The 27,718-nt window shown below is 37.9% G+C and overlaps 1 protein-coding gene across 4 annotated transcripts; it reads right to left on the bottom strand.

The window, feature by feature from the left end:
- Positions 1-3,454: 3,454 nt before the first annotated feature.
- Positions 3,455-27,198, bottom strand: RNF146 (ring finger protein 146). Of its 4 annotated transcripts, none has more exons than XM_077162841.1 (4): positions 27,091-27,198; positions 17,250-17,360; positions 11,232-11,405; positions 3,455-4,550 (listed from the first exon to the last, which is right to left on the bottom strand). In XM_077162841.1, exon 4 carries the CDS (start codon positions 4,547-4,549, stop codon positions 3,479-3,481), a length of 1,071 nt encoding a protein of 356 aa, XP_077018956.1. In that variant the 5' UTR covers position 4,550; positions 11,232-11,405; positions 17,250-17,360; positions 27,091-27,198; the 3' UTR covers positions 3,455-3,478. The 4 variants fall into 4 exon arrangements, with proteins under 4 accessions (XP_077018956.1, XP_077018954.1, XP_077018953.1 ...); XM_077162839.1 differs by lacking the exons at positions 11,232-11,405; positions 27,091-27,198 and adding exons at positions 19,684-19,771; positions 25,643-25,734; XM_077162838.1 differs by lacking the exon at positions 11,232-11,405.
- Positions 27,199-27,718: the final 520 nt, after the last annotated feature.

The raw sequence follows: 27,718 nt of genomic DNA, 5'->3' as shown, positions 1-27,718 counted from the left end.
TCCCCTCTGCTCTACTTGGTTACCCCAAGCTATGCTTATTAAATGTATTTCTGATTTGGCAGGAGAACAGTTAAGTGATCTGGCAATTTTTATCTACCTTCAGTCTTAAATGGGTCTCTGGGATTCTGGGATGTTGCCTTTCTAGGAACTTTTCGGTAGCTAACATTTCTCTCAGAAGAATGTTGACTGTCCCCTGGTGCCCTTTGCAGTGCTCTATCATTAAAGAGCTGCTAGATGGAGAAGTTCTTGAAAAATGGTGGTGCTGGTGAGAGTTGTAGAGCCAAATCTTTTAGGTGGCTTGCCTTGGTCACTGTACCTCTGGCCTCTGATTCTCAAAGTATATTCCTACATGGTTACTCTTGTTAGTGCAGTGTTGGCTCTTCAGAAAATAGCCGTATGCCTACAGATTTGCTTACTTCGCGGACACCTTCACTACCAAAATGGCTGCTCTGACGGTATGCTTGGGGAATTTCTCATGGCTTGAACAAGCGTGCTGGGTGACCTGTAAAGCCTCCTATAGTCACACCTCCACAGCTTGTTTTATGCCTCGGTGTTAACATGCACTGGTATGTTTCTCACTTCACTTTTCCGAGTAGAAAGGAAGTGTTTAACCTATCCCAGTCCAAGAGATTTAAATACTGTCCTCTGTCAGCTCCTACTACAGGTCCAAAGCATTGAATGTATTGTAACATTAGCTACTTGGTTATCTTGGCTTCTTACATATGGTGGCTGCAAGTTTTGTAGATAATTTAAAAGAAAAAAAATTTATTAAATATTTGTTAAAATATTTTTCTTTTAAATTATCTACAAAACAAAAATTTACAGCTCCTTGTGTAGACCCTTGCTAATCCCTTAGAACAAGGGGTCTGCCATTGGTGGGACAACCTGAGGGGCCTTATAGGCCTTTGAGCAAGACAGAGCAATTTCTCTGCCAAAGTCAGCTAAGTTTAGATGTCATTGAATCAGGCTATTGCCATCCTAACATCTGTCCATATGAGTCCATTCATATATCTGGCCTTGACTAACTTTTTCTGACTTATTGCTTGTTTCCTCTCTTCCCCGCTTAAACGCCCTTGCCTTAGGTTATCCAAGATGTGCAAACAGTTTTTTAGGAAGGGAATTACTAAAGAATACCTCTGCAAAGGGATAGGGAAGGGGTAGGAAACAGCAGAGTGGCCAAGCTGGACAGCTCACATACAAATGATACATTGTTTTTTCCTATGTGTCTTAAAAAATGATGAATTCTTTATGAAGTATCAGTCTGACTTAGTGATTGATATAATATAGGAATTATATAAAAGAATTGTTTGATATTGATCTGTTAGAGAGGTACTTCAGAGGCCCCTTGAGTTGTATATTTAAGTTCCTAAGATTATTACTTTTTCCCTCTTTTGACCATATAGCAAATTTTTAACCCACAGTTGTGCCCTAATTATTGTTCCATTAAAATTGTATTCTTTGATCCATCAATAAATATTTATGGTTAAAACAAAAACAAAGGAAAAGCTTCTACACAAAATCTATTCCTGGGGTTATTTTTCATAAAGCTTTGGTCCTGTCTTACCTGAAAATAGTTTACAAAAATAATTGTGAATGAAACCTGCATTTAAAAAACAAAAGCAGGGAGGGGTCAGGGCACAGAAGATGATCAGTCATTTTCTTCTTCAAGCTGCTGTAGTGAAAATCATGGGGAATAGTCCTTTAAACAACACAAAACAAAACAACTCTTCCCATTCCCCTGATGTAAATTTGGAGCCTTATTTGATCTTTTTAAATACATTTTTTTTCCTTTTAAATTATGTGAAAAAGTTAAAGCCACCATATGGAAAGTCTGCTACCCACAGACTTGTCCATTCGCCTGTGTACCCTGGAATTTCCAAAGCAATCAGGAGGACTACTGTTTATGTAGTTCTAAAATTTAATCATATCAAAACACTGCATAAGACCTCAAAAGGGAATCATGACACATCCTATAACATTGACATTTTATATCTGATTTCAGTTGTTTTCCCTGAAAAAAAAAAAGCAAACTTATTTTATAACTAGTTATCTTTCAAAAGTAATATCTCTGTTAATAGACTTTTTTTTTTAAGTGTAAATCAAAGAATTAAGTCCCAATTTTCACCAATCATAACAAGAGGTAAAGATAATTTCAGAGTAGGGACAATCTTTTTCTGCTTTTGTAACATTCACTTCACATTTTAAAATTATATTGAAAAGGACTCAACATGATCCTACTGTATTGACTTAGGAAAATAAAACAAGACATACAAGTTATTTTTTTCAGGGTCCAAATTCTAGATTACCAGGCTAACCTAACACTTCCTACTTCACCATAGATTATAAAAACTGCCCCCAAAAGTGAATTTTGTAGTGTATAAGTTTTTTTTTTTGGCATGGGCAGGTGAGAATTCTGCCACTGAGCCACTGCTGCACTTCCCACCGATAGTATTTTATATAAAGTAAATTTGTGTCCATTAATGGTGTTATTTATAAGTAAGTCTACCATTTAAAAATCCAGGATAGTGTTAGACCACCAACAAAAACTGGTAATGAAAATGTAAAATATTTCTGGCCTCTACTATCAGCTATGAATTTTAAGTCCTTAAGGTTTAAGGCTTTAGGTTTTATTTCCATACACATTTACTCTGCACATACTGCCTATAGACTATGGTAAATATTCTCTATGAAGAAATAATGCTCTTCTGAGCAGCTATTTAAGCAGAACACCACCAGTTCAAACTAGCACACCCTTATTCAGTGAGCCTTGGCTAAAACATCAGTTTCCATCCCCTTTCCAGACTCAAACAAGAGACAAATCATTTTTGCTAAACTGTAGTATTTATTAAATTATAAATTCTGTAATCAAAAAGAAATATGCGAATCAAGAGAAACCTCAAAACTACAAAAGGACTAGACAGCAAAGCCTATGAGAACACCATGAAGTGCATTACAGACAAAATCCCAGTTATTAGCTGTTTTCTTTACATTTGTTTGTTACTATAAAAGGGTTGTTACTCATCTATTTTTAAATCCCAAATTCGCATATATTCGCTCATTAAATTAAGCTTCCTGCTCATATTGATCTCATAGGTGCCAAATTTTAGTAATGATTTGATGTCAGTTCATGCAGAAAAATAAGACAATGCAAAAGTCAGATGAGGACCATTAATGCACAGATAATACACGCTGGCAAAAAGAACTGAAGAAAATTGTAAAAAAAAAAATCTTTAAACAGACTGTAAGAAAACTGGGTTATTACTAAACAGCTCTCGATTATTAACACCCAAGTTCCATACATTAAATAAATTTCTCAACAGAGACATGTTAGACATTTTAATTACAGCTCTATCTTGTCCATACCCCTTCCCACCCCCGCTCCCAAAATGCACTACTAGGGATGAGTATAATGTTATATAGGCAGAAATTTACAAATAACCATTTCAACCTTAAGCATGGGACTGAAGACTATTTTTATTTAAACTTCAGTTACTGTGCATTGTCCATCAGGCCTTCTAGATCTGACACTGACACTCACTGTTGTATCTCCTGCTACCGATCGATCATTGCCTGAATGATCTGATAGATCAGCTACTGTCTGGTTTGCATTAGAAACCAAAAGTCTCTGTTGGGTCAAGGGATGCTGTGCAACAAGCGCAGATACATCCTCACTATCACTACTGGCATCTGATTCAGTTTCTTCAGTGGAGATGTCTGGTGCTGGTACCCTGCCTGAAGATGATGATTCACGTTCTTCTCCTTCTCCCCTATGGCTCCGTTCAGCTACGCTGTCTCCACTCAGTTGTAAATGAGCAAAAGAGTCTTCCAAAGAAGTGTTTGCATCGGGGGATGGCGTTGCAGGGCTTGTTAACTGCCCATCTACTACTGAAGTTAGGGGCCTTACGGAAACAAGAGGCTGAACTGAAGCTCCACTCTGTGCTGATACACTGTCCGCTCCATCAGCAGAACTTTCTCTTGCTAGGTTTACAGTATTAGAGTCACAGTCCAGCCTCAGTCCAGCTACTCCCTTCTTTGGTATATCTATGATATCCCGCTTAATCTTCCTGCGACGTCCATGTTCATTTCTCCTATACTGAACCATATTTTCAAGATCAGCAACATAGAGAAACCCGGCAATTAGCATTTCAGTGCTCTTTTTACCTTTCGAAAAAGCATCTTCTAGCTCTCTACTAGTACGCTCATCATACTGCCACCACCCATTTCTTCCTTCATAATACCATGCATATTCACCATTTCCTCTACTTGCAGCCTTGAGTTCTTCTGGTGACAACAAAGTTGGCTTGTCAAGGAAATCCTCAGGAATTTCTTGTCGACAGAGGGCACACCGTTTTCCAAGCCATGAAGCTCCCTTTACACACAGATAGCAGAAAACATGCTTACAAGGCAGACTGACTGGGTGGACACATGTTTGCAGACAAATGGCACATTCAGGGACAGCTAGAGAAGGCGCAGTATTAGAACAGGATTCAGCTTTCCTGTTGGTAGGAAGCATGTTCACAGAGTGATCAATTTCACCACAGCCAGCCATCCTAAGAAAATTAGAAAATATGTATATTAAAACCGTATTTTAATACTTCCAATACCTTAATTCAATAATCAGAAAATATAAGCATCTATTATATGCACACCACCACTGAAATACAAAGATGAAAAGTATGAAAAAAGCTCTTGTGAAGAAATCTTTTTGATTTGTGTTTGTGTCTCACTGATTTTTTTTTTTTTTTTGAACATGGGCAGGCACTGGGAACTGAACCCGGATCTCTGGCATAGCAGGTGAGAACTCTGCCACTGAGCCACCATTGCCCACCTAGTGTCTCACTGATTTTTACATGCAGGGGGGACCTGGAACACACAAATGTGAAACAAATACTACCAAGGTACAGATTGTAAATAAATATATTTTAAATAAAAACATCTCTTCTTGGATGTCTTGAAGGCACCTCAGTTGAACTCATGACCTGCTTCCTCTTTACCCCCTAAATGCACTGCTGGTGCCAGCACTATCCACTTGCGTAGCTGAATCAGCAATCTACAAGTTATCCTTGAAAGCTCCCATCTCCTCTGTAAAATATCATGGAAATATCATGTAAAAAGTATCATGTAAAATATCAGCAAATCTTATCAATCTGATCTCCTGAATCTCTGGAATTCATCTATTCTCCATCTCTACCCAGTCTGTGGCCACTGAACGACACTGTGTATTAAATTACTGCATATGACTTTTAACTGTTTCATTCTTATCCCTTGCTTAAAAAGCTGATTTTGGGGTAAAGGCCAAACCCTCTCCCAGGACTGTATCCCATGCGTGGTCTGGTCCCCATTCCGGAGCCTCATCTCACATTCACCTTCTCCTCGATCAGGCTTCTGGGCACCTTGGCTATTCCTTCCATTCACAGGTTTCTTCTATATGGAGCAATTCTTGATCTCGTTCCTTTCCCTACCTCTCCAGCAAACTAAACTCATCTCATACCCTCCTTTGGAAAGCCTACATGACTAAGTCAAATCACCCTATTTTATTAATTTCTTACCATGTTCTTAGCATTTATCAGACTTGCAACATTATGTTTATTTGTGTGATTATTTTGCTAATGTCAGTCTTCCCCATAAGCTGGGGAAGGGCAGGGGCTGGGACCAGGTCTCTTTTGGCTCATCGCTGCACTCTCAGAATCTAGGACAGGACCTGTGAGACACTACTCAAGTATGTACTAATATGAACATGTTTTTTCAAATAATAATATAACCTTGTAAATGATATATTGGCGGTTTATTTTTAAATAACTTTAAGTTAAACCCATCTGACTAGTAACTTTTTTAAGGATTTTTTTATAACAACCTGTCAGTGCACTGAAAGATTAGCCCTGGAGAAGCATACTAAAAAAACTGCACGATGAAAAGTTGCAGCCAGCCAAGGAAGAGATGATAACTTGAAGAAAGGTACTTGTTACACAGTGACATCAACGCCAGACAAGAAATCTAAAGATCTGAGTCTTAAGTCTCCCTTATTAGTTATATGCAGCTCTTAGGCACTTTAAACTCTAAATTTTCTTTACCTGCAAATCAGAGTTCACAAAGCTTAGCTGAGAATGATAAAAGAAAAAAAAAAACACTCTGTAATCATTAAAGCTCCATAAGGTTATGATCATATAGGACCATTACAGCAAGGAAGAATACTGAAGAGGGACAGAGAGAAAAAAAGACAAGATCTGTCAAACTGGTCATTAAAAAACACTGAAACCTTAGAACAACTTCTGCCTTATCAATTTAAATAAGCATAAACTAAACACCTAGAATGGTCCATATACACTGAAAAGCATTGGTGGATCTAAAGATGAATAAAACACCTATCAACTCTTTTAAAAAAAGAAACATACATGCAAGCAAAGGTTCAAAGTATGGCCTGATTCCTACAATAATAGATATGAGTTAAAGATATTTAATAAAAGTAAAATGTACAAAAAGAGAGATGAGAGGATAGAGTTACTTCAGAAGGTATGGAGGTGGGCGAATGAGGAGCTGAGATTCCAGGCAAAGACATGTACAGGCAGTGAAATAGCAAGAGATAAAGATGTAAAGACAATCAGAGGCCACTGTACCCTAGTTAAAAAATATATATATATGTACATACATATGGTTTAACGTCATTCCACAGTAATAGGAAATCAGACTTTTTGAAAGGGGAAAAAATGGTGAAGAGAGTAGAACAATAATAGTTAAAATGATAAACAGGTGAAGATCTCACAGAGATTGGAAGTCATGAAATTAACTGTTGTTTAAAATAAAGTGACAACTTCTCTATAAACCTGTTCATTGTCATTTTAAATGTAAAATATTTAGAATTTAATTTAGGATTTAATCACTATAAGGACCTTTGCTATTTTCAAAGATCAAGCACTCAAAAATGAGTTCAGTAGTCACAAAAGTAATTATCAATCACAGCTTAAAAACATTACTCTAAGCACATGACAGGCACAGTACAGCCCTGCCAGCAGGCTGTGTCCATGTGGAGCTGAAGCTGTTTGAGGATCTGGAGGGGGGAAATTTAGTGGCCTGATCCTTGCAAAGGTCACTGAGGATCTGCAGACCCTGGAGAAGGTACAGATCAACTCAGAGCAGCAGAAGGAGCCATCCTCCTTAGAGCTGTCTGTTGCACTTCTCAGGACTGTGCATCACCAGAATCTGGCCTTGGACCTGTCCTCGGCCCTGGATGTGCTTACAGGGTCAAGCCTGCAGCAAGGGCAGCACTCAACCTGCTGCAGCCACCTCTATGACCTCTACCGAGAGGCCCTGAAATTCCTGGGAGTCCGGCACTCCAAGTTAGAGAAGAAGAATGCCAAGGAAAGCACCTTCCCTCAGAACTCCAACAGCATGATGCAAAAGAAAAAGTAGAAGTACAAGAAAGGTAAACTGGGAGCAATCACAACACAAGAGGCCAGCCCTGCCATCCCTGGTGATGAGCAGTCTCCCAACTCAGGCAAGAGGAAGAGGAAGAAAAGGATGAAAGCCAAGTCCCAGCCCAGTCCCTGGTCAACAAGAGGCTGCCAAGAGCCCTGATACTGACACCCTGGCCAGGAACCCCAGCACCCCTGCCAGGACCCTAAAGCTTCAGAGCAAACACCGAAAGCAGACCCAGATTAATGGAGCCACTCCTATTGCCATAAAAGAACTGCTGGTAAAAAGCTGTATCAGAAGGATCATCCCAGAATGGGGGGAATCAGGCAAGTAACCCCAGTCCACTCCACCACAGAAAAGGTCAAGGCTGTCTTTGCCCATAGGAGCCCCAGCCTGCTCCGGAGTGGGCCCACCAAACGAAAACACATGGCTGAAAGGGGGTAAAAGCCCTGAATGCAGGCATCATACTGCAGTCTCCACCTGACAGCCCTAGAGACTCCCATTTCCTCACCATAATTTTAATAAACAGCCACAGTCTAAAACACACAACCAAACAAAACCCCCTTTTAACACATCTACTTAAGCTCTATTCTCTTACTATTTTTTCTGTCTCCCTGATTCCTCAGTACGTGATGCTGAAAAATGATAGAAGTTAAATTTTAAAAATTGTGTTTACCTAAAAAAAAGGAAGAAATACATAGTTTCACTGGAAAGAAGTGATCAATTAGTGTAGTGGCTTGGGGTTATGTACCCCCCAAAAAATATGTTGTAATCAATGAATTCCTGTGGGTATGGGTGCACTGTAAATGGGACCTTTTGATGAGGGCACTTCAGTTAAGGTGAGGCCCAAGGGAATCAGAATGGGCCTTAATCCTACTACTGGAGGTCTTATGGAACCTGGAAGAGAAAAGAGAAAACACTGCCATGTGCACTGTCATGTGAAAGAAAAGCCAAGGACCAGTGGCAGCCAGCCCTAGAACACCAGTCTTCTGAGAGAAAGCACTGCCTTGATGATGTCTTGATTTTGTACTTCTAGCTTCAAAACCATGACCAAATAAATTCCCACTGTTAAGCCAACTTGCTGTATGGTCTTTGTTTTAGCAAACAGAAAACAATTAGATACTGTAGAGGAGGTTAGAAATAAGTTTTATGCTTTCACTTACGTAATGTATTGTGGCATCACAGTAATTCTGGGTCAAAAGCATATATATCTGCCAATTTACTGCCATTTTTCCAAACTCTCTTTCAACCTTTAATTATATTTTCAATCAACTTTTACCAGAAACTTTAGTTTATAGAAACCAGCAAAGTACATCAACTTTTTCCTAACCTATGAAAAGCTCTAAATCAACCAAATATGACTTTGCATTACAGAAACTGTGAAATATCTGACCTAAAACCTTACTCTCAAAGAACCTATTAAGTTCAAACAATGTAAGTTACATGAGAAAAAGCACATGCTTCTTGACTGGTTAATTAACATCTCCCTGCTATTCTTATAAAAAGAATTAGCTATGTACACCACATTTTATTAGGGTCTCAAAAGTCCATATGCATTCGTTACAATACAAAATCTTAGTAATTCCCAAAATGACAAGAGAAAGAGTACCACATATATCAGTTGCTACCTGGCAAAAGTTAAGAATATCTTTGTCAGCGAAAGGTAATCTTATCAAAGACTACTTTACTTTCAATTCTGTCAGGTACTAAAAACAGATGCCCAATGACCCAGAAATTTAAAGGAAAATCTCATTCATTCACACACACATCAGATTTCTGGGAAGTTCAGTTTTCTCATCAGTAAAATGGCAGTAATATCTGCTTCTGACTCAAAATTACTATGAAGCCATAATAAATTATGTAAATGAAAACATAGAACTATACTTTATGTTTTATACCACACAGTAGTAGTATTCTTTTTATTGGTAAAACTACACACAGGTCAATCGCAAGAATAAAAAACTCAGAGAATAGCTTTAAAGGGTTAACTTTAAACATTTTGGTAACAAGAAGAAAATCTGGTATAGTACGGATACACACATTCTTCCATTTCTTCAACTTAGGTCAAAGAAATGCAATCATGAAAATCTTTTTTTAAATTCTCACATTTATTTAAAGTCCCAATTAAGAAAAGGAAAATATGAAAGCCATTCATCTGCAAGTACTAATTAACTAACTGAATAAGAAAGATGTTTGATTCTATTTATATGATAAAATGGAGAAATGGGCAGATGCTCATCATTCTTTGAATAAATAATAGCAATATCTTATATGTAAGAAGTCCACATTCTAAACGGTGGAAGTACGTTCTGGGTAAGGGATAGGGTAATAAATTTAAACTTTTTAAAAAGAAAAATCAAAGTTCAGTAAAATGCAAACAAAACTTGTACTTGATTGAGCCAATGCCATACTTTGAAATATGCAATCTCAAACTCCACCATATACTTCAGTAAAATTGACCCAGAAAATCAGTTTCCCATCAGATGCGGTTGATTTATTTACAGAAAAGAAAGTTTTCAATTTAAAAGCATTACTCACCATCCTGCTTAATATGATCAGAATTTTGTATGACTCTTACTCTTGCATACATGAATAAACCTAAACATATAACTTCAAAACTAACTACCATCATAGGGGAAGGCATGAACTGTAAACACATTTGGAAAGGCAAAACAATTCTGTCTGGGCAGTGATCTTGGTTCCCTCATTAGAACGTAGTAAAGCTGGATAAATTTCACAGGAACATTGATAACAGACAGCAGACAGCTACCCGTACCTCATTAGAAAGTTCATTATTTCATTTGAAGTAGGCTCAACTATCAACTAAAAATTTTTTTTTTTTTTTTTAAGGAAGGAAAGACAGAGAAGGAAGGAAGGATGGAAGGAAGGAAGGGAGGAAGAAAGGGAAACATTTTTAAACATTTTCTTGTTTTTTTTTATTATATTTTGTTTGTTTGTTTGTTTTTTACATGGGCTGGGGCCGGGAATCGAACCGGGGTCCTCCGGCACGGCAGGCAAGCACTCTTGCCCGCTGAGCCACCGCGGCCCGCCCTCAACTAAAAATTTTAAATACTAATTATGCTTAGCCTACCAAGTATATTGTTAGTCTACCAACCACTAAAAAACAGGGAGAAAAACTTAGGTATAATTCTGGATGAGGCACATGATATGGAAAAGATATACAACAAGATAAAGACAAAGCAACACAACACACATACACACTTATCTAGATGAAACACATATTTCGAGGCTATTTCCATTACAATTCTAATATACCATACAAATTCTCTAGTTTGCATAGTTTCAATGATTTTCAAATAGGTTGAAGGCTAAATCTGTGAATGTTCAAAGAATCATAATACATCAATAAGTAATACCTCCCTCCTTTTTTTTGAACAAGGAAAAGAATTAAAGCTAATCAAAGAGTAGTATTCGCTTTCTTTTTTTTTTTTTTTTAAAGGAAAGACAGAGAGAAGGAAGGAAGGATAGAAGGAAGGAAGGAAGGAAGAAAGGGAAACATTTTTTTAAACATTTTCTTGTTTTATTGTATTCTGTTTCTCCGTTTTTGTTACATGGGCTGGGGCCGGGAATCGAACCGAGGTCCTCCGGCATAGCAGGCAAGCACTTTGCCCGCTGAGCCACCACGGCCCGCCCAGTATTCGCTTTCTAATAATGGTCTTGGAAAACTCTGGAGAGCATTATGAACAATGGAATTTATTTCCTGGTTACAAAATTTAGAATAATTTCATGTTTTCCTAATTTCAAATTTGAATGGAAATTAATCCAACTCTGCTAATGAACATAATTAATGCATCACTCACCTTCAAAGACTTTTACCAACTAAATTACTCCTGTAATATAACTTCTAAGCATAAATTTCATTCTTATCTCCACAGATAATCATGTAATCTGGAAGACCAAAGTGTAGAGGGATATGGGTAGCACGAGAGAAAATCGCAAAGTACTCTGATTTTCCTTAACCTTTTTGAAGACATCTGTTCAAAAATAAGGTAAACTTAATATAAACAAAAAAGGTCTTTAGTAGAACTTACTACTGAAGAACTGTCTACCAACAATAGAAAGATTAAAAATTAGATTTTTTTTCAAATATAAGCTCAAAACCAATTACATACATGAAAAACCAACAAAGTTAATATCACTTTAAAATTAGAGCTGTGTAGACGTACCAAAAAAAGTCATGTTCTTTCACAAAACTTTTGGCTTTTTTTTTTGGTGGGGGGGAAGTAACCCGGGTCTTCTGCATGAATGGTTGTTTTTTAAAATAAAAGAATCCTTTTATCTTTAATCATGCTGGAATATAAGGATCTGGAAAGTTTTACACAAGTTTTATATATATATAGAGAGAGATAGATATAGATACATATAGATATAGATATAGATATATAGATATAGATATAGATATATATAGATTTAAGACTTAAATCATGTAAGAATCTACAAAGTTCCCATGCACCAGGGTAACTCTCCAGAAACCTACAACCTCCAGATGGGTCCCTGGACCAGATTAAGTCCTGAAATGCAAAGTGGCCAGCCTCTCCAGAACATCAACTAATTCCACTCCCCTATCCCATATTATCGACAGCCCCTTTCAACGTGAAAAAGTTAGAATGGATAGCCCAAACACCCCTAAAGTGTGGGAGAAAGAGCAAAGTGATGGTGGAATTATACAGGAGCAGGCAGGGTTTAACAAACTAGTATGATTGCTGAACCATTATAATATTTTTTTTAGTCTCCTGTATCTTAGAGCAGGTAGAAGTAAAAACCTAAGATTGTGGAATTGTAACCCACACCAAACTCTGAAATCTGTTCTACAACTAATTGTTGTGCTATGCTTTGAAATTTATTGCTTTTTTGTATATATGTTATTTTTCACAAAAAAAGAAAAAAAAGTTGATTGTGATGATAATAAAATATTATTCCTTCTAGCCTCCTATATTCTGTAGCAGCTAGAAGGAAAAATCTGAGAGGATGGTATGGTAGGTAGCCCATGACAAACTCTGGGATTTGTCCTGTAACTACGTGTTGAACAGTGCTTTGAAAACTATTGCTTTTTTTCTTTCTTTGCTTTGTATATGTTATATTATACAATACAAAAAGTTAAAACAAAACAAAACACATATTTGGGGAGCAAGGGTAGTTCAGAGCTAGAATTCTTGCCTTCCAGGCGGGAGACCCGGGTTGATTCCCTACCCGTGCACCACCCCACCCCCCCACCAAAAAAATTTCAACAAATGGTGCTGCGATAACAGGGTTAGTCACTTGGAAAAAAAATGAAATGTGACTCCCACCATGCAGCATACAAAAAAAAGATTTAAATGATAACACCATTTCATAAGACACAGAATTTTTAACTATTCATCTTGCACAGTATCTAGAAATGGTAGGTGTTTAGCATCTGTTGGATGTTTGTTGATAAATATTTTAAATTAAAATACAAACATAATGAACTTTTATTATTTATAATAATGTGCTAGGCACTGTTTGAACCATTTTACATGTAATCCTCACATTGCCCTATAAAATGAATCAATTACTTTCCTTATTTTACATGAGGAAACTACGGTACTGAAAGCTCACATGAAATGCTGAAAGCCACAAATTCATAACTAATAAGTGACTGAAGCAGCTTCACTCAAATCTAGGTACTATGACTGCACCATCTGTACGCTTAGCCACTACAAACTTCTCCCAAAATAATTTTGGCTATATGAGGATTAAGAATTACCATAAATAATTTTAGAAAAGATAAAGAAGTTTTAAAAATTTCATAGGCTGATAAAGGAAGAAATGGAATTGATACCAAGAGCTCTCTGTCACTTTCAGTATTTCTCTGCTCAGTTTAAATTCTGGACAAAGGGAAAAAAATATTTGCGTATCTACTAAGCCCATGGTACTAAAGGAAGGGGTTTAGAATTTCATTCTAAAGGACATTGGTTCTTAAACATTTTTAGGTCATACATATTAAGAATCTGATGACATTTTACATTTAATTTCAGGGGATTCAAGTATCTTCATGAAATAGGTTCATGCATGAACCCCTAAGAAGGCAACAAGAATTGACCAAAGTCTTCAGGAAGTCATTTAGTAATTTATCAAGATCATTCAGACTGCACTTTAGAGGAAGGCTTAATTAGGTGAAGAGAAGTGAGGCCAAAAAAAACCCTAGGATTTATAGTAACCCAGGTATAAGATAATGGGGGACAGGGAGAGCTAATGTAAGGTTCTAAAAGTGAACTATGAGAAATGCTAAGGAAACAAATTAAAGCCTTTGAGTTACTGATGGATGGTTGACACCATTCACTGAGATTTAGAATTTGAGGACAGTTCTGTCTCAGATATAATGACTTTCAGTATTTATGGACTCTCAAGATAGTGATAACAAGTTCACAGTTGAACTGACTAGATTGATACTTTGAAGAAACTAAGCTGAAAAAAGTCTCATGAGTCACCAACACTTATATTGTCCTTACAGTTATGAATGTGGCTGAACGCCCAAGTTAAGTCTGTAGAGAGAGCAGACAAAAGGACCAATCATAAAACCTTGGATTATTCCAATATTCAAACTGAGGCAAAAGAGCATACAAAGAATTTAAGGAATTATTAGAGAAGGATGCAGATCTAGAAAGAATACCACTTCAAAAGGCAAAAGAGCAGAAAACTGCAAGGAGGGTCAAGCAAGGAAAAATTACTCTTCAACTCATGAAAATTTCCACTTTAGTAGGGAAGTGTATTGTGCAAAAGTTCTTCGAGTCATATACTAATTAGCTATTTTGATTTCCTACCTCAGCTGCATCTTTGAGCCTATTAGCAATTCTTTTTTACTCAGCCAATACGTTATTTCCTTGGTCTCCTAAAGTCAGTGACAAAACTTTTCCAATCTTCTACTTAACACGTATCACTGAGAAACTGGGTAAGCTAAAATTGAATCCTCAAAATTTACCTTTATCTCACTTCACCTTATCATCATTCCCCCACACTCAGGATGGAGTACTACTAGCTGTTTTCAAAGCTAGCCCCTTGATTATCCTTAATACCTCCAGATCAATATTCTCTCTTCCTAAGTGTCAAAATTAGCTAGCATGTTAAATCTAATAGCCTCTTTCAATCTCAATCTCAATCTATTTTATCTCATTGCACCAAATACTATTAGCTACCCACTCTTTCTCTAAAACTTTATATTCTTCATTTCCATGTTAGTATTCTCTTCCTAAGTCTTATCTTTCACTTCTATCTTCTCTAGCTCCCCTTCAATGTAAATATTCCTCACAAGGCTCTGTCAGTGGCCCAATGTTCATACTACACTTTATGCCTAGAATATCTACTGAATATTTCCAATTAATATACACACCTACACAAGTACCACTAGTTGTAGTACTCCCCCATAATATCCCAAACTGCTTACCCAAGACCCATATTCCTAATTCTACATTTCAAATACCCCCCAATCACCTAAAATTAAATTTGACTAAAAAAATTATCTGCTCCCCTAAAAATGGGTCCTCTTCCTCAGTTCTCTAACTTGGATAAAACTTGGATTAACTTTAGTGCTGCTCTATCCCCTTGTCCACTTCTCTATTCTCTGACAGAAATCTCTTTAGAATGTGTTCCCTTCATTTCTAAAGCCTCTGACCCTAATTCTCTGACCCTAATTCTGGCTTCTAGAACACAGTCATATAAATACTGACTTCTCAATGGCCTCCCTGACTTCAGCTTTCTCTCCTGGCTGGTCTTTCCTTAGTTCAATTATGTCTAATTAGTCCTCAATCTTCAAATTTCCTATTACTGACTTATTCTAATCCAAATTCCTAAGCAATGGCTTTTAAGAACATTGACACAGTTTTTAGAGTAAAACAGACTTAGTTAAAGCCCTGGCTCCATCATTCATTTTATGATGACAGGACAGCATTTTCTAAACTTTGCTAAAGATGAGAATTAGCTCGTCAACTATTTTTTTTTTTCCTGGAAGTTTGGACTCAGGGGTCTGGATTATGGTCTAGGAATCTGTATTTTTAACAAGAGCCACAGGTGATTACTCTCAGAGAAACTAAGTAAACACTGGCTTAGGAGAAATGACTTAATCCTCTAATTCAATTTCTTTATCAGTAAATGAAGCTACTACTTTATGTTTATAATTATTGAATTCTGTAATCCAAGGAAAACACCCAGTCAGCAAGTGGCAACAGAGGAAGTTCTCAAATGACAGTCTTTCCCTTTACTTACTTTGAAGTCTCTTTCCCACACTCTACTTTTCCACATAGATTATTATCCTGCCTCCCCTAAAATGCCTTGACATTTAGGTACATCTGTACTCCAACTCATTTCCCTAGTTTGTAAAGTATTTCCTAATTTTCTCAGTCTATTAAAATAAGGATAAGTTATTTAAGGATACCCTAAAAATTCTTCTGTTCACTGAAGTGTACTCTGAATCCTTCGGATGGAATTAATCGCTTCCTTGGGTTCCAATAGTACTTTGTTACCTCTATATGGTTATTTGTCCCACTGTGCTTAATTGCTAATTATATGAGTCTTTACTTACTAGACCACAGTAAGTTTTGTGATAGCAGAGACCTTACACTCTTAGCACCCAGACTACATGACATACAGAATTGAAAAAAAACAAAACTATATATACAGATAGATGTATATACCATGTAGCTATATGTATAAATAATAAAATTATATATGTATGGATATGGACTTAAGTAAGATATATATTTGTTCTGATTTTAAAGAAAAATGATTACTGGTATGAAGTTTCTTTTATCAAATTCTCATCACTGACTAGAAAGACATGATCATACTTTTAAGGAGAGTATACAGCCAGGATATTAAACTGGAAAAGTAAATATCAATAGTTAGATGTCAAACTGGAAGAATATGTAAAATGCTAATTACAAGGGTCAATCTTTCGTCCAGTAATTTAAACATTATAATCACCAAGTAGACTGAGAAAAGTGTTCAGTACATTTTTCATTGATGACATCAAGTTGGATAGTGTTTGTGTTACTTTTTTTTACATGAGCAGATACCGGGAAGCAAACCCAGGTCTCTGGCATGGCAGGCAAGAACTCTGCCCACTGAGCCACCGTGGCCTACCTGTTTATGTTACTTTTGAAGAAAGAAATATGATGTTCACCATGAAATGTTTCATCAATAAGAGAATGAAGTTCAATATGGAGAACTTCAAAGTAGTTTAGCACATTAAAGCACATTACACAAAGACCAACTGACAGGAAAACACAAGAAATAAAATCTGGGACCATCGTAAATATGAATGGAAAGCAATAATGTACATTATTACATTAAAAAAATTATTACATTAAAAAATAATAATTTTTAAAATTTATTTTAAATAATGAATTATGGAATGAAGAAAATTCCTTTAATTTATTCAAACAATTTTTAGTAACCAGTGCTTTATAACCCAGAAGTCCTTTTCTTTTATTCATGTGTGTACCTATATCTACAAGAATATATATAAGCTGCATACCAGCTGCCTATGTTGGTTAAGTAGATTCCTCTGTAGAGAGAAGGTAGAACCTAGAAAACATGGAGATCATGTCCAGTTTTTTAGCCTTCTATAAGCAAATTCTACTGTTTTCAGTTCCACTATTCACAGGGTTATTTCCTAAAGAGATTTCTGGAAATCTCTATTAATAACAGAGTATGAATAAGACCGTTAATAAAGCAACTAAACTCAATACAAAGGCTAATTTTGTATAAATTAGTACTAACTGTGAGAGATCTTGATTTAGTGCATTTTATACCAGTACACCTGATTAACTGCAGCTGTGAAAAGACCAGGCTGCTATACTTACATTTCTATTACAGATCCCACAGATGCCTGCCACAAAAATAAAACATCTTCACCAACAGTCAGCCAGCTTGCAGGATTTTCTCTTCCACTGTTGGTTCATTCTTTGTCTGTGCTGCAAAAAGAAAACACCTCAACATCAACTTTTCTACAGACAAATTAAGATGAACAATAATCAGTTAATTATGTATTATCTTTTCTTTTAATAAAATTCAGTGGCGGAATTCATCTTAAAACAATTCTATAGAAACAGTTTCTATAAGGACAGTCTGATAAATAATAACAACAAAAAAAGTAACTATCTTTAACACTGATTCAACCCAGCAGCCACTGCCTTCCTACAAGAAGGGAGTATGGGCCAAGACAAGGTGATCACATCCAATGGAACTTACTGCTAGCTATAGGATCAAACAACTGTACGCCAAAGTTTACAACCATTAAGCCAACCTTGTCTCAAGATATGCCTCACTCAAGGAATCCAGAAGCAGCAACCAAAACCACCATCTCAGTTATTTCTCTTTTCTCTCAACTGGTATTTCCCTCCTCTGCTTCACCATGCCAAATGCTGGAGGAACACTATATTGCAAATAACTTACTTGGAATGCACATAATGATGACTAAAGAAATGATAGATTTTACAGTACTGTAACATAAAAAAGACTTGAATTTTCTTTCAGTTCCATGTGTTTCTCAGTTTAGGCATCTAACTCCCTGAGATATTTGAGAGTCTAGCATTTAAAGATATGTTTTTAAAACCAAAAAGGGCCCCTAAATACTAACCAATTTACTCCACTAAATGTTTAACAGAAGAAACAACAATCTGTTCCAAAACTGGAGAACTTGCAAAAGAACTGACAAAAGAGTTTCTGAATAACCTCAATTTTTGTTTTACTCTCTAACGTTCCAACATAGCCTCTATGTGATATGGACTCCACTGTCCTGACCTTCCTTCTAATCCTTTCATTCTACCTTCCAGGTGCCTATAATTTCAGTGGCCTCAGATAAAGACTCCATTCACTTTTCTCCTGCAGCCTACTCAAAACAGAAGCTGTCATTTCACATGCACTCATTCCCTCCCCTCTATCGGATGGGAGGAGATAGTCTACTATTCCAATATCCTCATTCTGAACGAAAAACACATACTCTTTGACATCTCTACCACCGACTATATATACACTTCACAATACAGCTACTCTCAACCTTTAAGGCATTAATGCATCTTCTTACTGCTTGTCATCCTCTTCACCCTTTTGATCTCACTACAGGTCTACTTAAATACACTTGAGAATGAGAAATCCAACATCTAACTTTGAGGTTCATAAACTTGCCCAAACTTCTCATCAGAATTCTTGAAGTTACTTGTTAAAAATACACATTCTCAGGTTCTACTCCTAGAGATTCTAGGCCAGTAGGTGTGGGCTGAAGCTCAGGAATCTCACCCTAAGTATCTGATGGATTCAAGTAGTCCATCAAATGTTATCTGAGAAACACTATCCTTGCTTTTTAATTCCTAAATTCCCAAATTCAGTCAACTTCACCTCCTGTGCAGCAAAAAAATATCATGGCCACATCTGGAATTAGATATCTAAAACCACTTCTCTGAAATCTTTATCCCACTCCCAGATCACAAGCTCTGAAGCTCGGCCTATTGATTTGGTTGTCCCCACTGCTTTCAGAATAACAGAAATTCTCCAAATGGGGAAGCTGAATATTTCCTCCTCTCTCCCCAGCCCCCCAAGAAGACTTTGCAAACATCTCCTTATTCACTGCCCAAATTACTTTGGGATATAGTGGGGCATCACACTAACCTGGACTAACTAACAAAATCTCATGCCCTATTCAGGATTCCATGTACTTACAGTGTTCAACTAACTGACCATACAAATTAAATTAGGTAATGAGCTACCCAAAATACAAAGTTTGCACTAAATAAACACCTCTCCCTTTGGTCTCAGACAGAGACTGAACTTTTTAAAATATGTACAATATCATCCTTTACCCTGTATTCTGGTCTACCTTAGTTCTGTCCAGATCAACTTCCTTCCTATCTCTAGTCGAAGTCTGATCCCTTTTCCAACTTTTTAAACAGCTCCTATATGGAGTACTGCTGACTTTCATAGCTTGAGAGCTCTAACTATGAGTATCAGGTGTCACATAAATACCTGTTTTTTTCTGGGAATGACCAGGTTATACATAAAGAGCTCAATATCTCAGAATTTAGAAATAACAGTTACAACTCCTGAATATATGTGACTGCTCTAACAGTTTACAATCTAGGACCTTTACAACAGACCCCAATCTGATAACCATGCTCTAGACTTCAGGTCACCGAATTTTAATATTATAGTTAGTCCACATGACTGAGGCATGATAATATTTTTGTTCCTGACATTTTATTCAATACACAGCCCTTAAGGTTCATTAACCCAGTTGCACACCTCAAAACTTCATTTCTTCTTGCAGTCACTCAGTAGTCTGTTGTATGTAAGACTTAGTCCACCTCCATCCACTGTGAATCATGAACACCTGCCATAAACACCAGTGTGCAAATGAACATTTGTGCCCCCATACTCAGTACCACCAGCTTTATACTGAGCAGTGGGTTTCAGGATCATACAGCAACCCCCACCCCTAGCCTCCTGTGGAACCACTGCACCACCCTCCAAGGGGCTGCACCTCTCAGTCTCCCTATGACAGTGAATATTCACCTTCTATTTTAACAGAACCACTGAGTCCCTCATATCTTGGTCTCTCATCTACATGCAATCCATAAATCCCTAAGTCTGCACGAATCTCAAAATTAGCCTCCATGCTCTGGCCACTGAACACACCTGGAGAGAAAGAGAAAATCTTTTTTCTCACTCCCTTCTTCCAACCAACTACATCAAACTTTGTCAAATTTTAATCCCTAAACACTGTAGAATCTTTCCTCTATAATCTCCCCATCGTTAGGGCACAAGTGTAGATTTCTATTATCCCTCTCCTGGACTAATGTTCAGCCTAACCTATTATCATCCTTCAGCATCACCTCTCAAAGTCCCTGTGTGATATATTTAAAAGGCAATATGTGTGTGACGATTTCTCAATTAAAAAAAAAAAAAGGGCAATATGGACCATATTCCTTCCCAAGCCTATGCCATAAAGGCAAAACTCCTTAGGAAACATTCAAGGGCCTTAACGATCTGGACCCTAAATAACTCTCTAATCTTATTTTTCTCTCACAATCAATCCCAAAGGTTAATAGTCATCCTTTTGTTCTTCAGTGTTGCACAGCCATGCACCCCCACTACCAATTCTGACTCCCTCTAGAAAAGTTAACTGCTATCATATATATATCAAAATTATTTGTTTGCAGGTCTAACTCCTTTATTAAATAATGAGCCCCCTGAATATAAGGACCATTTTTATATCTGTAAATGGCTAATAAACTGTCAATTTTTGTTGACTTTGCTGAATGAATAAAAAGCTAGTATCCTAAAATAACTGTTGAGAGAAGTATTGGAGAACTAAACTTATTTACTCACATACCACAATATTTGAGTTCTATCTGTAAATAAGGAACCTGACTGGGAGCGACAAGAGATAAAAATATATCTACATTCTAATCCTTTCAAAGAACTTAAAATCTAACAGAAGGGGTTGTTACTACAGTTATACATGTAACATTCGAGCCATCTTGGTATCTTTAGGCAGGTGAATGCTTTACACCAGACTATTATTCATTAGCAATGAATACTCCAAAATAGAGATAAAAACTCAAGAATAAATTGAAATGGGTTTCTAGGCAGCCAAACAGCTTCACAAAGTTCTTTCCCCCATAAAGGTAAGATCTTAACTAGGATAACCATACATCTCAGGATGTCCAGGACGGAATTCACATCTATCCAGTTTGTTTCCTGGAAGTTTGGGAAAACAATGATAGACACTCTATTCTTTACCCACCACAAAGGCCTTTGGACCATCACTCAAGTCCATTTACTCTCACTTTACCCAAAATTTGAAGACGTGAGTTTTTTGGTCCACAACTCCTGCTGGCTATTACTATCAGTCATTAAACTTGTCTAGCCTTCCCTACCTCGTCTTTTAAACCATGTTAATCCTTCATTTTAATCTCTTATTTCCAGAATATATCTGACTGAACTATTAAACTTCTAATCTGGAAGATTTAGTTAAACACTTCTTTAAAAAATCTTGATTATTGCTTGTCTTCCTATCAAATACATTTTACAGCAAACTTATTCCTCTCTTTCGTATTTTTTTACACATCCTTTCTCTCTAACAAATCTCATCTATTCCCTCCTATCTCATTTCCTTATTCAGTTAATAAACATGTTATTTCTAAAAGTAGTGACTTGATGATTAAAGGACTCTAAATTATTAGAAGCAAAGTAGTTTCAAGATAATGCACTGAAAAAAAACCTCTAAAAGTTTCACGCCTGGACACCTAAATAGGTTGTGATCCCTTTTTTAGAACTATTGTACACAGTTGAAATAAAGCTACTACCACAAATATCAGAGGAGAGCCTTTTTTTTACATATACACTAGGAGAATAAACATAGTAATTAAAAAATTCTATTTAATCCAAGGGCACCCAGTTTTCTTTTTTTGCTTCCCTTGTTTTAAACACCTAATAACTGAATTTGATTGCTTTATCCACAAAGTAGCATAATTCTCTGAATGCCCTTGATAAAAACACCAAAACCCAAGAAGAGAGACCTACTTATTCAATAAATAATAGCAAAGTATCCACAATATGACCCTTCTCCTTCAATAGCATACTCTCAACACAACCCACAATTCCATTCCATTTTAGCAGTAAAAGGAATATATCAAATATCATAGCCCATATTCTAGTATAAACTTTCCTTATATTGACTGATGCTCTCTTTTTTCATGTTTCCTGATTTTTTTCCAGTGCTCGTCTACAGTAATTTCTAGGACTATCTTAGAAATGCCTTCTTTAATTTTCAAAACCCTGATGATTTTCATTTCTTCCTTCAAAATATTTAATATAATAATCTCAAATTTTATCCTTCTATTGTCTTAATGCATTTTTAAATTATTTCACTTCTAATATTGTATTTATCTTTCAAAGATACATTTGTAAAGCAAATTGGCTCTTCTAGACTAAGATTTAGCAATACTATAACAGCAACTCCAACAGGAAACAGAGAAAACACTTCATTGGTCTAAGGAGTCCGGCAGTATCCCTAAGAGTGCACAGTACATACATGTTCAGTACATTCTGCAAGTCACAGTGATTTTTCCATTTTATTTATATCCCATGGATAATTTTCAAGAGAGACTAAATAATAATAAAGGTCAGCGACATGAAAAGGAACCAAAACTTTATATAGTAAGGAAGATTCTAGCTATGCAAAACTGTTGCCCCCAAACAGCAGTATTAGCATTATCTGGGAATTCCTTAGAAATGAATAAAATCACCAGATTGTTCATATGCATATTAAATTTAGAAAAACATTATATCTCTGAATCTTTAAAGCAACCAGATGAAATATGACTATACCCATTTTACAATTGAGGAAACCTAGGTTCAGAAGGTTAAGCTTACCTAAAGGGACAAAACTACTAAATACAACAGATGAAATTCAAAATTAAATGATTCTAAAAAAAAAATCCTGTTTACCATACATTGTCACTCAGGAAAAAGGTCTAAAATAGTACTGTCATATGATGCAAGCCACTGTGTAATTTTAAATTTTCTAGTAGCCACATTAAAAACAGTAAAATTAATTTTAATAATTTATTTAACTCAATATATCCAAAATATAATTTCAACATGTACTCAGTATACATAAATTATTAGTGTGATATTTTACTTTTTTCTGTACTCAGTCTTTGAAATCTGGCAAGTAGTTTATACTTACAGCACAACTCATTTCAGACTGGCCACATATTCTCAATAGCAACGTATGGCTAATGGTAATTATACTGGACAATGAAACAACGCAGATCTAGAATGTCTTTATACTACCCCAAACTGCCAATTTACCATAGGAATCGCTGAGAAAATGAACTCCAAGTTACTTTATCTGCCCCTTTAGGCAATGATAAAGAAAATGCATATTCTATTGGGATCAAAGTTGACAGGTTTAATGGGTTTGATTCTGAGAAATTGACCATTAACTATAACTTCTAAGGATAGAATGACAATATGGCACCACAGGTCATATTCAGAACAGTCATGTGAGGAAAAAATCCTCAGAAAACTTCACTATTTGAAATCAAAGACAGAATTCGGAGTGGGGGAACTCTGTCAACCAAAGGGAGGATATAAGATAGAATAGTATAATTCTAACTACAGGCCAGATTTAATTTGGCAAACCTAAATAATTCAAACATACATAATTACTGCTTCAGCCAACGATTTGTAAATTATATACCAAACTCAACAGAACTTATGCATTACTACAGTAAAAGTTAACACAGTGTTTTAACAACTAAATACCAATCGGCTGTTGGGTTAAGGCTCCTTCCTTTGGTGCAAATCTACAAAGAAATGCTCTACTAAGAAGGTAAATGGAAAAGAGAAAAGATTTGAACCTAAATTAGATAACCTACCCCTAAACTATTCTGGAAAAAAAAAAAAAAAACAGCAGACCAAATTCAAAATTACATTAAGAGTTTCTGAGATTATCAGTGAATTTAAACTACCTTCCCACTCAACCAATTAAATAGGATAACTGAAAATGAAGTAATAATGTTCTATTTATACTTTATGTCCATCCAAAAAATTCACAGTCCTATTATTTGCATATACTGTTATTCTCGCTGAACATATTTAGGATTAATTACAATTTCACTTTTCAAGTCAGTCACAGACTTAAAAATATCTAATTTTCAGGTAACAGTGTTTATTAAATTTAATAGATAAAATAAATGATTACATTTTTAAAACTAATCAGATGGGAAAGATGAGCACATTAACAGTTAAAATATAGAATTTTTTTAGTATTTGAAGGGTTCCTTAATTTCTCCAATTGCTAACAGCTAATTTTACTAGTATAGTTTTTACCCTTTATTTATTCAAAATACACAAAACAGGGAATGTTCTATTTAAAAGTTTTAAACGAGAGATAGGAAAAATACTTCAAACCTTCCAATCTTGGGTATACTAACTCAAAATAAAAACAGTAATAATTGCAAAAAGACCAGAAAAAGAAGTAGAGAAATCAGATGTTATTTAGCAGATGCATCTTAAGTTTCTTGAGGAGTTCCAAATTGATAGACGTAACTAAATACCCTAATGTTTCCATTTTTACCTTTCCCTATTATGTTCTCTTAAAAACTGAAAGCAGAGGCCATACTTGGAAACAGACCTCTCAGTCAAAACTCATTTCAGTTATATGGGCCCCCTTTAGAGAACTATTTTAGCACTTACCACTTCTCAAAAAAATTACTGTATGATAATCCACAACCTTTAACAATCTTCCCTAAATTTCCCTTAAAAAAAAAAACTGCAGCCCTTTAATTTTAATAAAACATTAGCAGTAAATAGGAATAAATAAATATTTTAAAATCATATCAAACACAGCAGTGTTTTTACAGCTGGCACCATTTGGTAAATAAGAAAGGCTAGGCTCTGTCCTATTCGTGCGACCTTGGTCAAGTCTTAACTCCCAAAGCCTAAGTTTCTACACTCTATTAATTCTGTAACACTAATTAACAGACATTTAACAAAAGGTTTGGTTTTAATTAACCCAAAAGGCACTGAGCCATGAACACTAAATACAGTCCATAAACAAGCACGGGTGATTGTAACCCCAGTGTCAGTTAATAAGATGGTTCCATACCCAAAGATTGTTCCTAATCCAAACCATCATTTCACAAATTCAAGTTTCTTAGTCACAAACAAAAACCAAACAGGAAAACGAAAAGGTTCGCCACAGTAAAACATTGTCCCAACTAACGGTACATCAGGAGTTTCATGTAGTGTATGGCCAGTACGTAAATGTTTCTAAAACAGATGAGTGTAGTGTTATGAAACAAAGAAAAGATTTAATTCTATCCTTTATTTCTACTAAGTCAAGAAATCATTTTCTTGATGCTTTAAAAAAAAAAAAGTGTCTTCTGACAATTTAAGTTGGTCGAAACTGAAACAAAAAGATTTAGCAGTTGACATATCCCCCAAAAGAGAAAATGTCATTCCTTTTCTTCCTCTTGTCCAATGACCAGTTATTTGGAGAAACAGTTTCCCTGGCGACCATAATCCTATCAAACTCTTAATAACCATAAAATAACAAAAAAACTTCAAAATTTTCCATTTGCCCACAACTTACACTGGCCCATTTGAGACATAAATTCTAAGTCCAATTCTGATGCCTGACAAAATGCTCCAATTTAAGATATACAATGTCCGAAGAAAGACAACCAACCTCTATTTTTAGTGTGGCAGTCACTCTTCCGGTTCTCTCCAAAATCAGATTTCCTTGACCTATTTTCGTGTGTTCAGAGTATTTGTATTTACTCAATTTTTGCGGTTCCTAAAAACATCAACAATCTTGTGCCACGAGGGTCTTCTTCTTCACTGGTTCTATACGCTACGTTTAAATCTAAATATAGATTGATTTATTAAAAAATAAAAAAACAGCCTTAAGTCTTCTAATTCTGTAATTCTGTACTGCTTTCAATGCCAATGTTATACTTTCACATCCCATTTAAACAGTACCCACACACGGGGGAGTGGGGGGTGCCAAACACTTGAAACATCACTTACAAATATAAAAAAAAAAAAGCATTTCCTAGCATTTCTCAGCTTTCTTCTCCCTTCAGTTCAGTATTCCAACACGACAAAAATATCACTTCAAATACACGTACTTTGAAAACTTGAGTTAGAAGCACTCGCTAAAACGACACTTCGGGAAGAGAACTGGCACCCAATACGAGAACGGCTAACCGGGAGGGGAACCGCAGCGGGCCAGACGTGGGTCAACTCAGTCCCGCGGCCGTGCGGGCAGGGCTGCTCGTCTCCACACTCTCAAAAGCCCTTTGCGGCCAGAAAACCCAACAGGACCAGCACGGAGACCCGTGCCGTCGGCGGGGACCGGGCCGAGGAGGGAGTCCGCACCCCGCAGCCGGGACCCAGCGGCCCGGCGACCCGGCCAGTGTCCCGACGCTTCCACAACCGTCAAACCGAGGAACACGCAGCGCCGGGGGTGACGAGGCCATGGCGGACGGATGGCTGTCGCCCTCGCGGACAAGACCCAGGGATCGAGAAGGAGGAGAGGGAGGAGGAGACAGCCAGACACCCGGAAAACGACCAAATCCATCCGAGGCAGAGGCAGCGCGGCGGGCCTCGCCTGACCCGAGGTCCAAAAGGCATGACTGCATGGGAAACCAGGAGCCGGGTACCCCGAAACCACCGCCGCCCCTCAACCTCGGGCCAGGAGGCCCCGCTGGAGGCCCGACGCCACCGCCGAGGGCGAGAAGGGCCCGCAGACCCCCACGGCCAGGACGCGGGCCCGGCGGGACAGGCCGCGCAGCAATGGCCGCGGCTCCACCTCGCGCACCCCGCCGAGGCCGGTTCCCGGCCGCCGCGGGCCACGGAGAGCCCGCCACAGTATCCAGGCCTGCGACAGCAGCCTGCGCGGGGGCGCGGCGAGCGTGGAGCTGTCCCGCGCCGCCTCCGCGCCGCGCCGGCCAAGGACGTCCGTGTACGCCCCGGCCCGACCCGCCGCCACCCCTCTCGGGCCGCGAACGCAGGGCCGCGGCGGCGCGGCACGGCTGAGGGCACGGCGCGGGCCGGCCGGCTCTCCCCGCACGAGGCACCCGGAGTGGGCTGTTCCCACCCTGCCCCCCACCAGGGCTTCGCCCCGACTCCCACCTCTCCCGCCACGGCCGCGATCACTTCGCAGTCTTTTCTCCTCGGCCTCGGAACCCGCAGCGGCCGGGAACGCGCGCGGACGTCACGTGACCGCCCGGCGCGCCGCGGGAGCGGGGCGGGGCCGCGCTGGGGGTGGGGCCGCGCACGGGCGGAAGCGGCGCCGCGCCGCCAGCGCCCCGTCCCTGCCTTTTCTGGGGACCCGCACTTTTGCTGTCTGCGGACTTCTCACCGCTTTCCATTGCCTTTTACTAGTCTTTGGGTGCCGGAGGTTCGGAAGAGACGTGCTGGCACTGGAGGGAGAGTCAGAGTGGAGGAAATGAGACGGGAGGGCCTGCAGGTCCAGCTGCTCGGAAAGCCGTTCAGGGCCCAGAGGCCTTGGGTTTCGTGGTCGAGAGCCCTCGGGGAAAGCCCTGCGCGTTCTCTTTCCAGTAAAAACCGGGTTTCTCGGACGCTACGGTTTATTCACCCTACGAAGCGCTCAACAGTTTAATCGAGAGGGAAAAAAAGGACCTTCCCTTCTGTTGGGACCCATTATGCGCAATAGAAAAGGGCATAGGCAGCTGGAGGAAGGATTTATCAGCTTAAGAATCTGAAGTTAGAGGAGAGGCAGCGTTTGGGTTGCGCGCTG

Source organism: Tamandua tetradactyla, chromosome 5 (assembly GCF_023851605.1).
Source record: "Tamandua tetradactyla isolate mTamTet1 chromosome 5, mTamTet1.pri, whole genome shotgun sequence".
NCBI classification, from domain to species: domain Eukaryota; kingdom Metazoa; phylum Chordata; class Mammalia; order Pilosa; family Myrmecophagidae; genus Tamandua; species Tamandua tetradactyla.
Note: the sequence above shows the minus strand (reverse complement) of the source record. Positions and strands in the feature narration are given on the sequence as shown.